The sequence below is a fragment of the Pan troglodytes genome, chromosome 1 (assembly GCF_028858775.2).
Source record: "Pan troglodytes isolate AG18354 chromosome 1, NHGRI_mPanTro3-v2.0_pri, whole genome shotgun sequence".
NCBI lineage: Eukaryota > Metazoa > Chordata > Mammalia > Primates > Hominidae > Pan > Pan troglodytes.
Genome location: NC_072398.2, coordinates 32,855,375 through 32,874,932, shown reverse-complemented (window position 1 = coordinate 32,874,932; position 19,558 = coordinate 32,855,375). Strand labels below are relative to the sequence as shown.

Below are 19,558 nucleotides of genomic sequence, written 5' to 3'. Positions count from 1 at the left end.
TAGCATCCTGTTTGTTTCCTAAGTGTTCATGAAAATTATAATCAATCTCATTTCCACCAAAATCTAACTTCCATAAGGGCAGAAAACCCATCTGCTTCATTCATCATTGTCTCCCTAGCAGCCAGTACACTGCTTGGCACATAGTAGGCATTCCAAACACATTCGATGAACAAATAAAAATGAGTTCAATTATTAAACAGGCTGTGAGCCCTGCAAGTAGTACACACACAAAAAAAGCCTGCAGAATTTAGAGATTTTAGCTTACCTCTAAAACTCATATTTTTTTTTCTTATGGAAAAAGGAAAGATACAAATATGATTCAAAAGTTTATTCAAATTACTTAAAATCTCTTCAGACCCAGGAGATGGAAGTTAACTGTTACAGAATTGGAAAGTTATCAGGCAGTTGAATGTGGAGCAGGCATATGAGGGAGAAATGGTTCTTAGCGTTGTGTGATGTGTGTGTTCATGTATGTGTACATATACATATACACACATGCACGGACCTATGGGTACACACACAAGCACGTGCAAAATGCTGCAAAGAATTTTACTGAAACAACGGGGTAGAGGGATCACAGAAGGATTCTAATGAATACAGTTACAGCAAATAAAAATGAATTGTACAATTGTCATGACACTAATTTAAAGTTCATAAAATAGCAATGATATTGAAAGAAGGAGAGCATGAGCACAAAGTGAATCTATTCTCTTATCTATTATATAGGGAACAGCAAAAAGTAATTAGGATACTCTAAAACTCATTCCAGGCTCTTGTTGAAAACAAGCCATTTTCTTATAGTTACCAACAATTGGGTTTTTTTCCTTCCCCTAGATCCTGTACATTCTGTCTTACAAAGTTTCAAGGGCAGCAAAATAGAAAACATTGTGCTCAATGAGAGGAAAAGAAAGAGCTCAAAATATGTGCCATTCAGTTGGAGGAAATCAACTAATACTATCATTTTTATCATAATTTACAGCCGGGTTACGCTATTTGTTTATTTGTATCACCTGACAGCAATTTCCCTTATATATACATTTCCAGAAAAAGAGCATGGCCATGACAATTAGTATATATTCTTGTACCTGATTCATCACATGATCAAAGTCAAATTCAGAAGGCTTCCATTTAAATTCAAGGCCACTGTGGTTGTGATTCTTTGTATTTTTGTTCCTGTGAAGGTATCTAGGCCCTTAAATCCAAGATGATGGCATCATGAATTTGCTAACAGCTCTCCAATTTGGATAAATTACCCATTAGCACAGATACTTACAAGTAGAATTAATTTAGACTTATTGCAATAGCTCCAAGCCACAGAGAATTTGGAAAAATTAAGGGCGATTTTTAGAAGAAATGATGTATTAGATAAACCTGTAAGTACAAGTAGGGGATAGCATTTTGGTGCAGAAGTTGGGTAGTCCAAGTTTTGGGGAATAAAGAATGTCACAGAAAAATCAGAAGTATAAGCAGAGAAGAACTAAAAAGATGCTAAAGCACCTAGGGAGACTGAAAGTGAAGGTAGGGCTTCCAGGAAAAGACTGCATGGGAATTTGCCTTGGGGTTAATTCGCCTCCTCCTCTCAGGAGCCTGATTATAAAGGTTAATCCCACCAGTATTTCAGCTGTCCTATTTTTAAGCAGTTCTAATTAGGATGACTCAGGTAACTTCCTGCTTAAAGATTACCTCTTGCCTTACCTGAATGTGCCTAATTCTAGACCATTACCTCCTTTTATGACTTCCAACTATAGAAAACAATCTTTTCCCTTCCCTTCCACTTAAACATCAACTCCTGAATGTGGCTTAATTATAACTGACCTCAATTTACTTTAATGTAATGCATTTCTGATACCCCTTGGTTAGCTCTTCTTCATGTTCCAAATCTTTATATCTGTAGCATTGTAACTGATCGTATTGAGATTTCATTCCATGAATGATTTTGTACCACATTCTTAAGCAAGGTCATTAGGACAACATCATTACCTTGCATTATGTAGTGCTGAGAGTTCACACATACATGGTCCAAATCAGCTCGCTAGTTTATTATTTTCCCATATTATTTAGCTGACCCTTGGTTTTAGACATGACAAATCTCAAGTGGAAAAAAATGTATCATCCAGCTAAAGCAAAGAGTCGCCCATATCGTAAAATAGTGTGGCTTTGCCTAGGAGAAGAATCTACAGAGTTCAAAGTTATTAGCAAGGCAGCTGGTATTATCTCCTGCAGTGGTTATTTGCATAGCACAGTACTTGTCCTGGGCATAAAAGAAGAGCCCATTTCCCAGCAATGTCCCTCCTGAGGACCATGAACAACTAGGCTTTGCCAAGGTCTTGAGAGGGAGAAAGAAAAGAAGTGTAACCTCTAGGCTTTATTCAAGAAACGAGGGCAATGCTGGGGCTAAGCACTAATTGTAAGACATTTAGAAGAAACTACTCTCACCTTAAGGCAGAAAATGGACATAATAGTTACACAAGAGCCTGGGGAGGGATGGGTGGCTCACCTATATCCATGCAACAAAAGACTATCTTGGTAATGGCTTTACGAATCAATATTTTCAATATTGTTGTATTGTTTGTAAAGTATATTTCAGTATAGTTGATGATGGTAGTTTTCAAATTAAAACAATAATAATTTTCCTCCATTTGGTAGTTTTATATAAAATCATGCTAAAATTACTTCTAGACTTGATCAAGTGAATACATAAATATTAATATTATTCATCCCAAGGTATAATTTCTCTTTTTTAAAACAATGTTTAAGTGTTTTTCAATTAAATTAGATATGCTTTAAATGTTCTGCTGTTATTTTTTTTTTCTGGGCTGCTACTCCCTTCTTGAGCAGCTTGCTGATTCCTATTTCCTTTTAAAAGTCAGTTCAGAAATCATTTTCTCTAAGTTCCTAAGACCCCTCATCCTTTAAGAATTAATCATTCCCTTCACTTTACTACTTCTTTATATTGTATATTTCTAATATGGCTCTTATCACATTGTGATACATTTACATGTGAGTCAGTTTCCCCTACTAAATCACAATGTCTTAGTATATTTGTGATTGTATACCTTAACACCAACATAGTCTCTGGTAATTTACTCAATAGATGTTTATTGAAAAACAGATATATGAATGAAATGGATAGATAGCTGAATGGATGAATGGGTGGATAGATGGATAAATATCTGCTACCCTCTAAAATATGAGATGATCCCTTTAACACTGAAAAGGAAAATGGTAAACATAAATCTGTGAGTCATGAGAGTGGTTGGTCAGAGTGGCCTGTCCATCAGGGAGTCTAGAGAGGTGTGTATATGAATCAGACACAATAAATTTAAAATATAGTGCTCGTCACAGCAACAGATGGAACAGAGCTGCAGAAAGAAAATGTCACCCTAAAACTATATCTTAGCTCTTAAACAAAGGACATAATAATATGCTCATGTAAGGGAAAACATTTTTGGAATTTTCTGTTTCATAAATAATCCAATTTTTCTATTTATGTGAATACCCATGAAAGGCCCTCATTAACATATTCTCTAAGAATCAAATCCAATAACAACAAATAACCCACATAATGACAACTCTGATTACATCTTGGAGATTATAATTAATATATGTGTGTGTATGCGTATTCAAAATCCACAGCAAAACTTATATTCTCTGTTCCCATTCAGTGTTTATCAAATGTATGCTCTAAAGCCTGTCTCCTGTGCCATTCCAACCATATCCAGAATTTCTCCAACTAAGTTATCGGAGATAATTCCATTTCTAGACCCCTTCAATTTACCTCATCATTATTTGAACTCTGTGGTTTCCCAGGACTCTGTTAATTTTCATTTTATGCCTACTACTTGGGTTTTGAACAACAAATGAGGTATCCCAGAATGTGAAGCAGTAAGCCAGAATCATGAGTTGAGGTATGCTTGAAGGTGGGTGAAAGAAACAGTATTTATCTAACTCACCCTCAAATATTTGTTGTGTGAATGTGGAAGATAAATATTGAGTTAGTTATTTAGAAAAAGTTCCACTCTTAGCTTGCAGTGAGCCGAGATCGTGCCACTGCACTCCAGCCTGGGCGACAGAGCAAGACTCCGTCTTAAAAAAAAAAAAAAAGAAAGAAAAAGAAAAAGTTCCACTCTTTCAGAGTATACATTCTGGAGTCAGATGGACCTGGACTTATAAATGGCTCTTCTACTTAATTAGATTTCATTCCCCCAATTAGATTAAAATGAGAATAATCCCAGCACCTCCATCTTAGAAATATTGTGCATATTAAATGGAAGTTTGCAGGCAAAACCTTATCACAGAGCCTGGCACACAGCGGACTCTCAGTAAATATTATCTATTATCATCTTTGTAATTGTCAATTAGCAAGTTTTCTATGACAGAGAAATTTTTCTTATCAGTGTCTTTTACTTTTTTTTGTTTTCCAGATGTACCTAAGATTGTGGTCTGTATTTCCTGTGACAAGATTCCTTCCTGATGATTTATCAAGGAAGAGGTTCTTACTTTCAGATTCAGGTCTCTCTGTGAAAAACATGTTAACCTAGAAAGTTGTCTCACCAAACACTAGGAAATGTGGCATAATTGGATATCAACTTTGATGCACTGATTTTTAATGGAACATCAGCATCTGATTCCAATTCCATTGGCAGGGTCTTGTACACAATTCTAGTTTATGAGCTCATTACTTAATAAATATGATGTGCTGCTTAATGAAACAAGATACTTTGTTTTATGAATTGTAAAAGAAAACCAAAAGTAAATACTAGGGGGAAGCAGGAGGCATTGCCCTATTAGTACAAAACATGTCATAGGAAGCTCCTTTCGTTATAAATTAGCCTTTGTTTTATTCCAAAGCTACAGAGTCTTCAATATGCACTCTCTGCCTCTAGTTCTCAAGGACAAGGGTGGGTCACTGGCTCGGGATGCGTTGACATCCTTCCCTGCCTTCCTCGGCCTGGCCTCTGATTAAGTGCCTACTGCTGAACATTATAAGGTCATCCAGCACTGAAAAAGGGAACTGGGAAAACATATTTAGTGTTATATTTATTAGTGTGGATATGTGTACATTCATATATGTACACACACTCCAAATAATTTTAAATTAAAGCATTTTGAAAATACTTAATGGAGGTTAAGCAGCATTTTTAACCTCTGTTCAAGTTATTGAATGGCATATTAAAACCAATGTGGCTCTAATGTACCTTCTAATGTGCACTGCTGCTTTAACAAATTGCCTATAAATTTTACTTGAATTAAACCTATTCCTTGTACATTCGTAGTAAGGTTAGGTTAATAATACATGAGGTTTCATTACATGCACCTTCCTTAATAATGTTTTTTAGGAAAGTGGGACAAGAATCTATGTGCAGTCATCTACTATGGGTCAGCAGTATTTGCAATCACAGATGAAAGGGAGGCAGAAGTCCTTAAGCTTGCTACTCATCCCTTCCTACCCCATCCTTCTCCCTCCATGCCCCACTGCTCACACACCAGCGTGCTGTCTGCCCCTGTGGTATATGATCTAGGTCTCTCAGACATGTTTAAATAAGTAAATGAAAGCTTCAGATTGTAGCAGCACATTTTACTGTGCACATTGCAGGGCCGGCTACTGCAAAACATCTGTTTATGATAAAGATACTTCAGGATAAGGGTTTCTCTTTTCAATGCAAGTTTTACTGTAAGAGACCATAAAACCAGGAAAAAAAAAACATTAAAGTGGAATTTCTGAAGCAAAACAAAAAAAATAAAAAAATAAAAAATAAAAAAATGTCCACCCCAAAGCACACATTGCTCTTTTCAAGGGCTATGAATATGTGCAGACTATATCTTGTTTTGTTAAAAAATATATTAGATACTTAGGTCACTGTTATTTTTCCTCATTTGCAAGGTTGAACACAACACTTTTCGTAAGTGTTGTGAAAAAAACACCACAGACCTTTGCTAGGCTCACACCTAAAAACAGGAGAATGCCACTGAAGTATTTTTGAAATATAATTATCCATTAATTCAGAAAATATATAGGGAGCACTGCTATGGAGGTACTCTTATACCTGCCTGAGATAGAGCATTGAACAGTTGTGAAGGACAGCAATGAGGCTTGTTGGCTGGAGAGGAAGAAATGATCTGAAGACTTGTGGAAATGAGGTCAGAGAGATCATGGACATTATAGACCACGGGGATTATTAAAGAATATCAACTTTGTTTCTTATTAGCTATGGTGAAAAGCAAATGGAAGGTGGAGTGATGGGATGTGACTCAAGTTTGAACAGCATCACTTTGGCTGTCTGTTGAGAAGTGATGGAAGAAAGATAAAAGGGAGTAGGAGGCTACTTAAATAGTCCAGGAACAGAGGAAGGTGGCTTGGACCGGCTGGTGTAAGTAAGGGTGGCAAGAAGTGGTCAAATTCTGGATATACTTGAGGGTAAAATCAGCAGAATTGGTTTTGTTAGATGAGACAAAGGTTGTGGGGAAAAGAGAGGGCTCAAGGATGTCTGCAAAGATTTGGTCTGAAAAGATTACAACCCCAAAAACACTAGGGGAACATTGTCAGTAAAACATGGTAGATTGAATAATGTTTCCCTCCTGAAATCCCCAGAGATGAAATAAACAAAAAAAAAAAAAAAGAGAAGGAGAAAAATGACAATCAATTATAGATACCTGTAAGAAAAAGCCAAGGTCTTGCAGTGGAGAGCCTGACAATAAGCTAATTTATTCAGGTTGTGTAACTCTAGAAAGAAAGGTTTGGAATTGAAAGCTCCAGAGATTTCCGAAGTCAGATATAAGGTGTGCTAAATACCTTCCCCAACCAGGAAGTTGTCCCTCTTACACTTCGGGAAGATGCAGTAAGCTTTTCCTTTAGAAGTTAAACTACAGAAAGTCTGGACTCAACAAGTACGTAAACAGGCATTATGTGAAAGGTTGCTTGTGATTGTTGATTTTATGCATCAACTTGGCTAGGCTTGGTGTCCAATTGTTTGGTCGAACATGAGTCTAGATGTTGCTGTGAATGTGTCTGCAGATTTTCTCAGAACATAAGAGCCATCATTGATAGGCAAAAGGGTCCACTGAGTGCCCAGGGATATAGAGATGGTAAAAACTTCCAGGTCGTTAAAAAAAAAAAAAAAAAAAAAAAAGAAGTAGAAAAGAAGAAAGAATCTGATTGACATTGCTAACAGCTAATGGTACAACCATTTAAATTTTTTTAATGAAAAGTTTTCATATAATAGTAAAATTTCAAATCGTTCTTTATGTTTAGACACTTGTAGACAATAAAGACACTTCAGATATTCAAAATTTTCTCCTCAAATTACTTCCCTCCTTGTATTCTTTTTCAGAAGCTACTAGAACATGTGCTCTACCAAATACACAAATAAACCAAGAAGAGAGAACGTGTAGGATTCAGGAAATGGAGGATCCAACATAGGAGACAGGGGAAGGAAATCCCTAGTATAGTAGCAAATGTTAGCCCTTGGATATAGCTGTGCAACAGAACTGAAGATCAACCAGCCTGAACTTCCCACTCATATATCTAGTGGGAAAAAACAAAACCTGATAGATTTCTTGAACAGAGTTCCCTTGGAGAGTTTCGTTTCCTAGAAATGCCAAAGAGAGTCCTGAAAAACTAAGGAAGACAAATTTTTTGAGCAAAGAAAATATAGTCAAATCATATTATATGGCATAGCTGTACAGTAAATTTATATAGTCATAATAAAGAAATCTCTGAATACTGATTTAACCAAATAAAGGGATTGCTAAGCAGGAGGTGAAAGGAGCTAAACATTCATCTGCTATAGGAGGAAGACAATAGATAATATCTACATTTTAAAAATCAAGGTGAAATATATATAAAACCCAGAATTACAGACATGAAAGCCCAGAAGAAACATCTAAAGGAGTTGAAGGTGTTTTCTCTAAGCACGGAAATTCCTAGGAAAATGATAAGGCAGGGCTCTTTACATGTTATTTGGTTTTTTAAATTGTGCAAATGTAAATTTCGATTAAAACTCAAATTATGTTAAACAATGGCAATACTGGATAATAATACTAAATTTTCTTCATGCAACCCCCTCCTGGTCTCCTTTCTCTTTTCCTGGCTCTTTTTTTGGAGGACTTTATCTGGTATACATTTGTCTTTTTTTTTTTTTTTTTTTTTTTTGAGACGGAGTTTGGCTCTTGTTGCCCAGGCAGGAGTGCAATGGCACCATCTCTGCTCACTGCAATCTCTGCCTCCCAGGTTCAAGCGATTCTCCTGCCTCAGTCTCCCAAGTAGCTGGGATTACAGGCATGTGCCACCGTGCCCAGCTAATTTTGTATTTTTAGTAGAGACGGAGTTTCACCATGTTGCTCAGGCTGGTCTCAAACTCTTGACCTCAGGTGATCCATCCACCTCAGCTTCTCAGTGCTGGGGTTACAGGCATGAGCCACCATGTGCAGCCATTAGGAGAATAACTTCTTAGTCACGATTTGCCTAAGTACAGACGTAACAAAACTCCTTTCCCAAGGTTTATTGCAAATTGTCTTTTTTTCTTTAGAGAAGATATAGAATGGGCATCAACACTAATACTGAAAAACAATGATCACATTTGAAGTATTATCATATTTTATTTACTTGTGCAAATGTTTTATTTCCCTTGTTAAAGTTTCAATATCTTGAGGGCAAGGATTACCTTATTCAACTTGCATAACTGTAATAATAATATAATTCCTCACTTTGGGAGGCCTAGGCAGGTGGATCACGAGGTCAGGAGATCGAGACCATCCTGGCTAACACAGTGAAACCCCATCTCTGCTTTAAAAAAAAAAATACAAAAAATTAGCCAGGCCTGTAGTCCCAGCTGCTCGGGAGGCTGAGGCAGGAGAATGACATGAACCTGGGAGGCAGAGCTGGCAGTGAGCCGAGACCACACCACTGCACTCTAGCCCTCCAGCCTGGGCGACAGAGCGAGACTCCATCTCAAAAGAAAAAAAAATATATATATATATATATATATATATGTATATATAATTCCTTGTACATTGTGGGCACACAATAAGGGGTTTATTTAATTGACGATACTGAGAAATAATCAGGAGTTTTAACAAGGTCATCTCATTGGGCTGCTTTTTAAAACAGGCACTTATGATCTTAAATGAGAAAAAATGCAAAAGAGAAAAACAGAAAAATGACTAATTTTAGATAATAATATAAAAAGAAACAGGTTGATCATTTCTTTCACTTCACCGTTCCTCCTTTTAAACCATTTACTGTTTCCATTGCAATAAAATATCAATGTGACTTCACTTGTACAATATAAACATGGCTACCCAGTTCACCTTTCTGGAAACTAAACACTGATATAAAAGTGCTAAATAAATAGTCTATTTGGTAACCTCGATAATATCTTAAACTCTTAGCAAGAAAGAAACATAATTGAGTAGAGCCACAGATCCAAAAATCATCACTATTTAAATTTATATCATATATTTATTTGTAAATTATTCTGTCAGTTTCCCCATCAAAATTTAAGCTCACTGAAAGTACCGTTTGCTACTACACATAAAATGTTCTCTGATTAAATTAAGAACTCAACAGTACCCAGAAGAAAATGATTTCTCAGTAAGAGAAATGTTTATCTATATGAAAATAACTGCACTGTTCAACAAAATATAATAATCCAAATCTGTAGCTTGATCATTCTAGCTTTCCGTAACCGGGTTAATATCCTGGGTCAATAACTCAGCAGGGCCACTATAAACTGTAGCATATCCTTGGAAGGAGGAGTGACTAGAATAGCAGTGAGTCTATAAGGCAAAGCATGTAAGAAACAGTCGAAGATCACAAGTAGGGATTTTGTGCATATATTTCCTCAGGACTCAAGAGGCCTTCATTAACTTTGGCTGATTTTTTTTAAAAATGATAATAATGGGATCTATCGAAAAAAGTACAAAACTCATGGTCATTAAAAGCATGTATTTGGAAGTTAACTAATGTTCTGCCAGCTAATTTTTTAGGTGTAGGACATTCCTAGTATAGCCAAGGCTGTCTTCAAGGATCAATTTCTTTCTTACTCCTTATAATAACAGAGGCCCCAAGTTTTAAATAGATATCTTGATATTCAGATAGAGCATCTATTTGCCAGCCTCTTTTGCAGTGAGGTATGGATATACAAAGCAGCTCTGATCAATAGGATATGAGTAGAACTGATACAGGCTCCACTCAGGTAACAGCTTAAAGATAAATCTGCTTACCCCTGGCTAGAAATGGACAGTTGGAAGAAAATATGGAAGTTCCCTGTTGAGAAGGACAGGGGAATGCCTTTAGAGAGTCAGTAAGCTGAAGAAATGGAGCTCCAAATATGTTTTCTCAGTCTGGTACATTTTCTACTAAATATTTTACAATACGCTGTTGAATTTTTTCAGTAAATAAAAATATTTTCACCATATTTAATGCTCCCTACTCTTAACTCATTGACTTCATTTATAGGTCCATATGGTCTTCAGAAAAAAGAAGCATAATTATGGGGTAATTACAATGAGATCTGTATTATTATTTCTTGAACATAAACCTCTCTTCAAGGTCATATAATAAATTGAACATGAAGACAATAGAAGCTTGAGCACATTTTCAAAAACACATTATTTTCAAGTTTTCTATAGGTTTCAGTTAAACTACCTCTTAAAACACTGATGCTTCATGTCAACTTTGTTGTTCACTGAGTGATGGAGAATTTTAGGCAGTATGTTGAGTAGTAAAACTAGTCAGAGGATGCCAACTAACATTGAAAAAGAGGATTATACTGCATTCCATGTCGGGAAAGGAGAATGAACCAAAGCATCAGGTAGATTGAAATCGGCTCTGCATGTGACATGTGTAGCTCCAGTGAAGTGGCTGCAGTGACTGAAGAAGATGGGAGAAAGGGAATATCAGGAAGCAAAGCTAGGTGTCTAGACTGCGACCGGAAGATAAAAACTCATAAAGGTTTGCCCAGATTGGACTCAAATGATAAGCAAAATAAAACCCATTTCTGGTAACCCTACAGGAGAATGACATAATGAATTAAGTGCTTTACGGAAATTATTCTGCCAATACTATATAGGGTAGACAGGAAAGAGCCATAGATTTGGGTGGGAGAAAAGGGCTTAGAGTTGGGAACAAAGAGATCACCACAATGAGAGCCACAAAGATAAAGGAAAGAGCAATGAAGTCAGTATTTCCTCATCCTAGGAAGGGCACAAATGAGACAGTCTTATGCATGGTGTAGATTAAATTATCCGTGGCTATTTCTGCAATGATATACAAAACAACCGGAAAAACATAGGTTTTCTAACAATTTTAGTTCATCATTTAGATATCTGGTAGGTGTACAAAGTATTGAGATGATGGATTGGGTCTTTCATTGGAAGGACCAAAGGGAACAAATGTTTGTAACTATGATTTCAGAGTTTTTCCAAAATCAGAAAAACTGTTTAAAACGTGTGACTTGTATTATACATACAATTAAAGTTAGACTGGAACAGTAAATTTTAACAATTGATAATTACTCAAAAGGATATAACATTTGATATATTAGCTTGTTTTGGTTTACTTAGAAAGAAGGATGTATAAATCATGGTTATTTGACTGTGTAGGAGACAGAGGACTTTGTTGCCAAAATTAGAGATATTGATAAACACTAAAAGAGAAAAAAAATCATCTTAGGATATCAAAAAGTTAATTGATTGCAAATTTGGAAGGATTAACCTGAAGGTAAAAAGAGTGAATGTGCTGTATCTGTCATTTAGGCTGTCTGCCCAGGTCTCCATAATCTTCCTGTCTTCTGGGATACTTACCACCTTGCTTCTACCTGATGAAATGGTCCCTAAAAGCTATACTCATTTTATAAGTACGTGACATCCCTGGCCACAGTGAATTGGCTCAGAGGTAACCAAACAAACAAAACTGAGTCAATTCGAATTTTCCTCTAGAAATTATAACTAAGAGGTAGCTAATAAATCTCTCTGTTGTGGCTGGTGGTAGAATTATAAACAATTTCAGGGGACATAGGGTGGCCATATACCCATGTAGAGAAAGAGAGAGGTAAAGTCCCCTTCTGAGAGAGAGAGAGAGAGAGAGAGAGAGAGAGAGAGACGAATGAATATGTTTCAGTGGAAGCATTCTAATTCCTGAGTCCTGACTGCAGTGGTCCTTCTCCTTAGGTTTTTATGGAATATCTAGTTATAATATAGTCTCCATTTATGTTTAAACCAGTTCAAGTTGTTTTCTAATACTTACATCGCAAAAAGAATGAACTCTTCATCAATTCCTTCTTGTCTCTTTGATCTTACACACTGACCAATGCCAAAGGAAAAGCATGGCCCAATTATCCTAGGCTGGATTCTTTGCTATGTTAACAGAACTTTTGTTCTACTCCTTCTCTGGCAAGCAAATCACACTTTTGAGTTGGTATCATGCTCATTTTTATAGACCCATATAACTCAGAGCTAATATTGGCTGACAGGACAACAATTAGCACAGCTGTTAAACAACGGATAAGTACTTATATTTATCATGATATCATAATGAATTTATTGTAAAGAAGGTATAGTATTTTAGTTAAAATCTTAAATGCAAGGAGAGCCATAGATGGGGTCTATCCCTCTCCCAATTGGGAAAGAGATGGAAAGATAAGTTTGTATATTTAAACAGTAGCCTATTTTATTAATTTGATGGCATGTAGAAACAATTCTAGGTATTTCTATATAAAACTAGAACATATAGCCTCTTCGGTAAAAACATTTAGCCAGCTTTATTCGGAGATTTAGTTCATCATTTGAATATTTGGCATTGTATGGATATTCAACTCAAATTTTCCTTTCTCTGGAAAATAAAATTGACTCTTGTTGATCTGATTTTTAAAAAACTGTTAAAAAGGAGATTTACTTCAAGTGTAGAAATTGAGTCTCAATTATGAAATAAATCTGATCGGCTGAGTTTTATATAAAGTATCCTCCCAAAATAGTAACATATATATGCAGATAATTGTGAATAAGTTAAACAGTTATATCTGTGTTGGATAATGATATAAATACAGTAATGATTTTGGAAATAAAATTTGTAGAAGCCACAAACCAGAAACAGGGAGAAGTTACCTAAGTTAACAAAAGGAATGTCATTGTGCACTGAAAATGTAATACATTTCTTTCTTACCTGGTTGACACTGATTACACCTTCTTCCTTGACGATTAGGCACACATAGGCACTGGCCACTGATTGGGTCACAAATGGTCCCAGGTAATGTCCCCAAGGAATCACACTCACACATCTGGCAGTGTTGAAAATTGTCAATGGTCAAATTGTACCTGTGAGGCTCACACTGATTACAGCGAAGACCTGTTACCCCTAATTTGCAAGGACATTGTCCTGTTGATTTGTCACACAGCAGAGAGCCATTTATTGTCCCAGTCTTATCACAGTTGCAAGGCAGACAGAGGAAGGAATTATTTTGCCGTAGGTAGACGTTTCCCTCCAAACATTTATTGCACTGTCTCCCTTCAACATTGGGCTTACAGATGCACTGCCCTGTCTTAGCATTACAGACAGTCCCAGGGAGGGATCCAGCTGTGTCACAGTCACAGGCCTTACAATTGGTGACATCTAACCCATAAAAGTTTTCTCTGCAGGTGTCACACTGAAGTCCTTTGGCTTCTTTTTTGCACTCACACTGCCCAGAGTGAGGATTGCAGAATTTGTTCACTGAGCCATGGAGGTTACACTGGCAGGGCTCACATCCATCATCATTAAAGCTTCGGAGAAATTTAAATCCAAAATTGCAACGATCACACCTAAGCCCTAAAGATAAAATATATTTAAAAGGTGAGGATGGGAAAATGATTTCATTCAAGATAGAAGAGACACAAACAATGCTACTGCAGATGATACGAACACAAAATATTGAGTGTTTTCTCACAAGCAATGCCATAGGGGGCCAATCTTACTCTCAAAATTCAATGAGAAAAATGCTTAATGCAAATGTTGTTTCTGTTACATATGCTGGAGCTCTTTTTCTCTTTAACAAATCTTAAAAACTATTTTAACAAATGTGCTCATTTAAAATTATAGTAGAATTACATATAACAAATTAGTTGTTTCTCTAAAGATAAGAAATCTCTAAAGATGTTTAATAAAAGGTGAAGCTGAGTACAAAGTTTCAGCTAGACAGAATGAATAAGTTCTGGAGCTCTATTGTACAGCATGGTGACTATACTTAATAATAATATATTGTATACTTGAAAATTGCTAAGAGATTAGATCTTAAATGTTCTCACCCCAAAAACATGATAAGTACATGAGGTGATGGATACATTAATTAGCTGGGATTAATCATTTTATAATGTGTACATATATCAAAACATCAGGTTGTCTGCCATAAATATATACAATTTTTATTTAATTATAGCTTCGTGAAGCTGGGAAAAAAGAAAAAAATGTCAGCTGATAACTATTTTTGTGAAAACAGCATATACACTTATTTCTGAATCCACACATTTAAGTAATTAATATAAATAAAACTTATCCAGGGCAATTTTTGGTTTAATCCTTTTGTATGCTCCTCTATTTTATCATTTTCAATTAATATAAATTATGCTCTCCTTGGCTCATAAAGCAATCACATTGCTTGTCATCTTGTGTGACTCAGAACATACCTCTTTAAACACTAAGTAAATTCTGTTTTTTATATTACTTCTATTTAAAGGAGTACACATATACATTTTACGAATGAAGAAAAATGTTTTATCACCTAAACTTAAATCTGTGACAAGTAAGGTTATTCTAAAAGAAAAAAGGGTATTACAAGGCAAAGAAATAAAAAAATTAGAATAGTAAATGTTTAGATGCAAAATACTTCCTTTAGATAGTTTCCAAATATCCATGAATTTAAATAACTCACTGCATGGGTTGAATCAACTGAAACATTTATTTCAAGCTATAATTGCAATTTAAAAATTAATCTTAAAATAAGAGTCAAAAACACACTCAGGAACTCATATGTAGAAAAGCATTTCCTAAATTGGAAGGAAATACATAATATATATGTATATATATGGATAAAAATTCAAGAACTCCAATGGAAGGCAAGTTCTTTAACAGTGATGAATGACTCACCTAAGGCATATCATTTAATTTCAATAAGGAAAATAAAAAAGTACCACTATTGCTTCAAATTTTAAAAATAACTGTATTGTTAACAAGAATTATGACTCATTTTGAACTATTAAAATTGGTCTACATGGATTCATATCATATCAGTTTTAAAAATATGCGCAGTGCTTATTTGAATATGCCATACATATTCCTGACAGGTAATCTATTCCTAACGATACTCGGGAAGGCCTACAGGGCATCACATTCGGTGTTAACAAGTACAGGCGAGTTAGCACACTTGGCATTTAATTCACATTCTTCTCCCTTTTTATTCTAGATGAATGACCTACTTTAATAAAATTATTGGTGCTAATGTATTTTACTGGTGATAGAATCATTAGTAAGATTAACAGTTTTGTTAACTCTAACAGTTTGCTTTCTGAAGCATATACAACATACACTTGTATTTTCTGGGCTTCTTTTTTTTTCATATTAACAAGGTGAAATTGAATAAAGTTACTTGCTGATCCCATTAGGAAAATAAATATATACGCATATCAAGTTTTTGTTTTTATAAAAAGTACTACATTTGCAGAAATAACACTAGAAATAATAATTATTTATAATACTGAAGTAATTTAGTCTTCACAAAATATATATTTATGTTTCCTGCAGAAAACCATCTGGATCAATCAACAAAACAGGCAAATAGTAGGGATGGCATTACACATTCTAAATTAATTTTGATTTTTCCCTTCCTCAAGCCCTGGAATCTAACCATCACAAGAAAGATTCCATTGATACAAAGAAGTAATTATTTCACTGTCTTTAAAGGTCTTGCTTTAACTTTTGTTTTCACATCTTGAGTTTAAAATATATCTCACATTAAAGAACAAAGGATGCCATACAAATTGAATTCAGGGTCTTAGAATTCCTTCAGCATCATGGATAGCACATACAAATATGTACTTATCTTTACACGTTATTCTTTCTTTCTAAAAAATTAGTTTCTGTATGCTTGAGATGCATAAAGGTAAATTATGGTACAGATTTTCATGTAATGTTTCTTTAAACCAGAGAAATCTCGTGTAATGCCACTAAACACACCTACATTCTCTTTATTAAATTGAAACGCTTGTCTAGCTGAATTGTCTAGCATGATGTACACTTACATAAATAAAAGATAAAGAATTAGATTTAGAGGTATATCACAGAAATGAAAATAGTATTCAGAATGATATGTACATACGCATGTGTACATGTAAGCATTCGTGTGTGTGTGTGTGTGAGAGAGAGAGAGAGAGAGGAGTGTGTGTAATCACTGCCAGGCATATTTTTATTATTGTAAGGTTCAGGTCAGTGTTAGAAAAACCGGATGACTTGGTGTCTTGAATGACAATAGAAAGGCAAAGGTCTTTTTTAAACTTCCTATATGAACCAAGACATATTCAGTTACAATACAGGGCTCATTTCATCAGGAAACTTTCCTCTCATAATATTCTCATATATCAAAATTTCAAAGTGCATTATGTACATAGTGCATTTTGGGCACTTGATAAATTTTGTCCTTATGTGGCGGTGGTTCCCCTCAAAAATGTTGGATGTAATAAATTGCTATAATCAAATCTAATTTCTGAAAAATACCTGTGGGAGTAACAAACAAAAAAGCACGTCTTGTATAAAAAAATGATAAATAACACCGAAGGTAGCTATTTATTATAATCAACTTGGTGCTGAATTACAAAATTAAAATTATGTAGCCCTTTGTAAGTAACCCTAGCAATATACATGATCTGTAGAATTATGTTGACTTATTTTGCATTTCATAGGAACAGTTCAAAGAAATATAACAGAAAAAAAATGGAAAGATTTATCACAAAGGACCCTGTAGCACAGAATATTTTGAAAAAAATCCATTTATTTTGGTCTATTAAGAAAACTAGCACGGAAATGATTTGCTTAGAACTCATTAAGTGTAAAACATTTTGAAAAAGTGCTAATTTTCTAAAAGAAACATCTATGCAGTAAGCAAATTATATTTTTCTATGACTTATTAGTATGGGACCATGTGAATTAATGCATCTACAGAATAAAGAAACTTCTAAAGGGTTGATTAAACTAAGCTTCAAGCTGCAGTTTGATAGAATTATTAATTTAATCATTTTAAACAGTTAATTTCATCCAAATTGTTTTTTTTTCAGCCTGTCTTTAGCAAAGAAATTTGCTTTACTCTTCAGTTAAGAAATCAAATAGAGAATTTTATTCCAGATGGTAATAGAGATGTGACTGTAAACTTTTGCATTATACGTACCAATAACGTTTGCTTTGCACTTGCACTGGCCTGAATTTTGGTGACAGGTAATATCTCCATCCACTGTCCCAGAGGTATTGCAGTTACAGGGACTGCAGCCATCAGGATCCAACTCTTGTAGATTGTAGAATCCATTCTGGCACTGATTGCACTGTCTGCCAGACACGTGTCTCTTACAATTACACTGTCCTCCAATCTAGAGAAGATACAACATTTTGTAGAATGATGAACGTATCTATTTTTAGATAATTTGCTCATTAGGTACAAGACAGGGAGGGAGGGAGAAGAAAATTAAATGTTCAACAGACAAGAAGGTAATAAGATATTTTTCCTCTTGACACACAACATGGGAGGCTTCAGCAGGGGGAATATAGAGAACTGAATGAAAATAAAACCCACAGAAGTTAGTCGTATAAGAATAAAAGGGAAACGGGGAATTAACCATTCAATGCTATATAAAGAAATAAAAATATAAATATGTAGAGACTGAAAATAGAAAACAGTCAGCAGTTAATTTAGTCTTTAGGACACCACTTCCCTTTTTTTTTTTTGAGATGGAGTCTCGCTCTGTCACCCAGGCTGGAGTGCAGTGGTTCAATCTCGGCTCACTGCAAGCTCCGCCTTCTGGGTTCACACCATTCTCCTGCCTCAGCCTTCCGAGTAGCTGGGACTACAGGCGCCCGCCACCACGCTCAGCTAATTTTTGTAATTTTAGCAGAGGCGAGGTTTCACCATATTGGTCTTGATCTCTTGACCTCGTGATCCGCCCGCCTCTGCCTCCCAAAGTGCTGGGATTACAGGTGTGAATCACCGCACCCAGCCCACCTCTCTATTTTATTCCTCTTGTTTACTGTCTCATTGATTTAAACTTGTTTTGTACATGCTAGGTATTTAAATTAAGGGAGAATCTTTCTATAATGATATAATGATATCATCCCATAAACAGTGTAACAATGTTTAATGTTATTTGTTAATAGAATTATTTATGCCTATTGATATTGATCCTAATACATTTTTTCTTACCCAACTCCCCTTTTAGGACTATTTCAGCCTATTTATTATTCATTTCACCACATTAAATATACTTAGCTGATTTATATTGTGATAAGAAATTCCAAAAATGTTTCTTGTTTTAAAGCATTTTCAAGCAAAATAACAGCTAAAACACTGTGTCATTTTATTCTTTAAGCATCTGGTTTGAAAAGAATGCAAATACATAAAATACAGTGTTCATCTACTATATGCATAGTTAATACTATGTTGATTAAAGATAAGAACTAAACTCTTCATAAGCGGACATATGTATATAAAATGTCAAATAAATATGAGAAATTTAATAACTCAGGACTCTAACACAACAATGTGGGTACAGACTTCAAATCTCTTTTATAGTCCCTGACGTTTTCCCTCGATTTTCTTTCACTTGGATTGAATCCAGCTCTTCACATTTGGAGGCAGAGTTACCATAGAGAGAAGTAATCTACATGTGGAAATATATTATTTGATTTATATTTAATTTCAAAGATATTTAAAAATATCTAGGTTGGGATTCAGTTACAAGATATAGGGAAGGACTTAGAAATTAAATAATTTTTAAAGAACTATTACTGCCTCAATTGTCCTCATCCAAGAAATAGAGACTCACTGGAAGCTTTATTTAAGGATAATTAAGACAATTGATATGAAAATATCTAAGACTGAAAAATAAATGGTTATATGCAAACCAAATGTAGTTGTAGCTAATAATGAACCTCAATATCAAAGATGCATATAGGTTTAGAAAGATGAGTGAGAACGATGAATTGCCTTCTTGTGCCTGTCTGTTTCTCAGTCTTACTCAGATCTAGTCCAAAGGATACAAAATCATTACTCAAGACAGAGATTTGATTCAGCCTACAAAAATAGATGGCATTTATTGGTGGATATGTGTAACATATAGGCATACGATGAAAATCCAATAGGCCTGTGGGTACATACTTGTAACACTTCAAGTACATCAACCCATAACTCAGGCCTGAGTCTTTGCTGGTACATTACAGGATCAGTCCTGTTCTCCAAAGAGATAGTAAACACCTTAAGGCATTGGACATATGTGATGTTTCCATCAAAGAATAATCTTAAACATTACATGTAAACAATACTTTTTCAAA

General features: G+C 35.1%; 1 protein-coding gene across 1 annotated transcript in view; it reads right to left on the bottom strand.

Moving 5' to 3' along the window:
• USH2A (usherin) overlaps positions 1–19,558 on the bottom strand; it is a 798,713-nt gene that overhangs the window by 609,810 nt on the left and 169,345 nt on the right. The window contains exons 11-12 of the mRNA XM_016938662.4: positions 17,409–17,604; positions 13,163–13,804 (exon numbers count right to left, since the gene is read on the bottom strand). Of these exons, the coding sequence (XP_016794151.3) occupies positions 13,163–13,804; positions 17,409–17,604 (838 nt within the window). The remainder of the gene's footprint in view (positions 1–13,162; positions 13,805–17,408; positions 17,605–19,558) is intronic.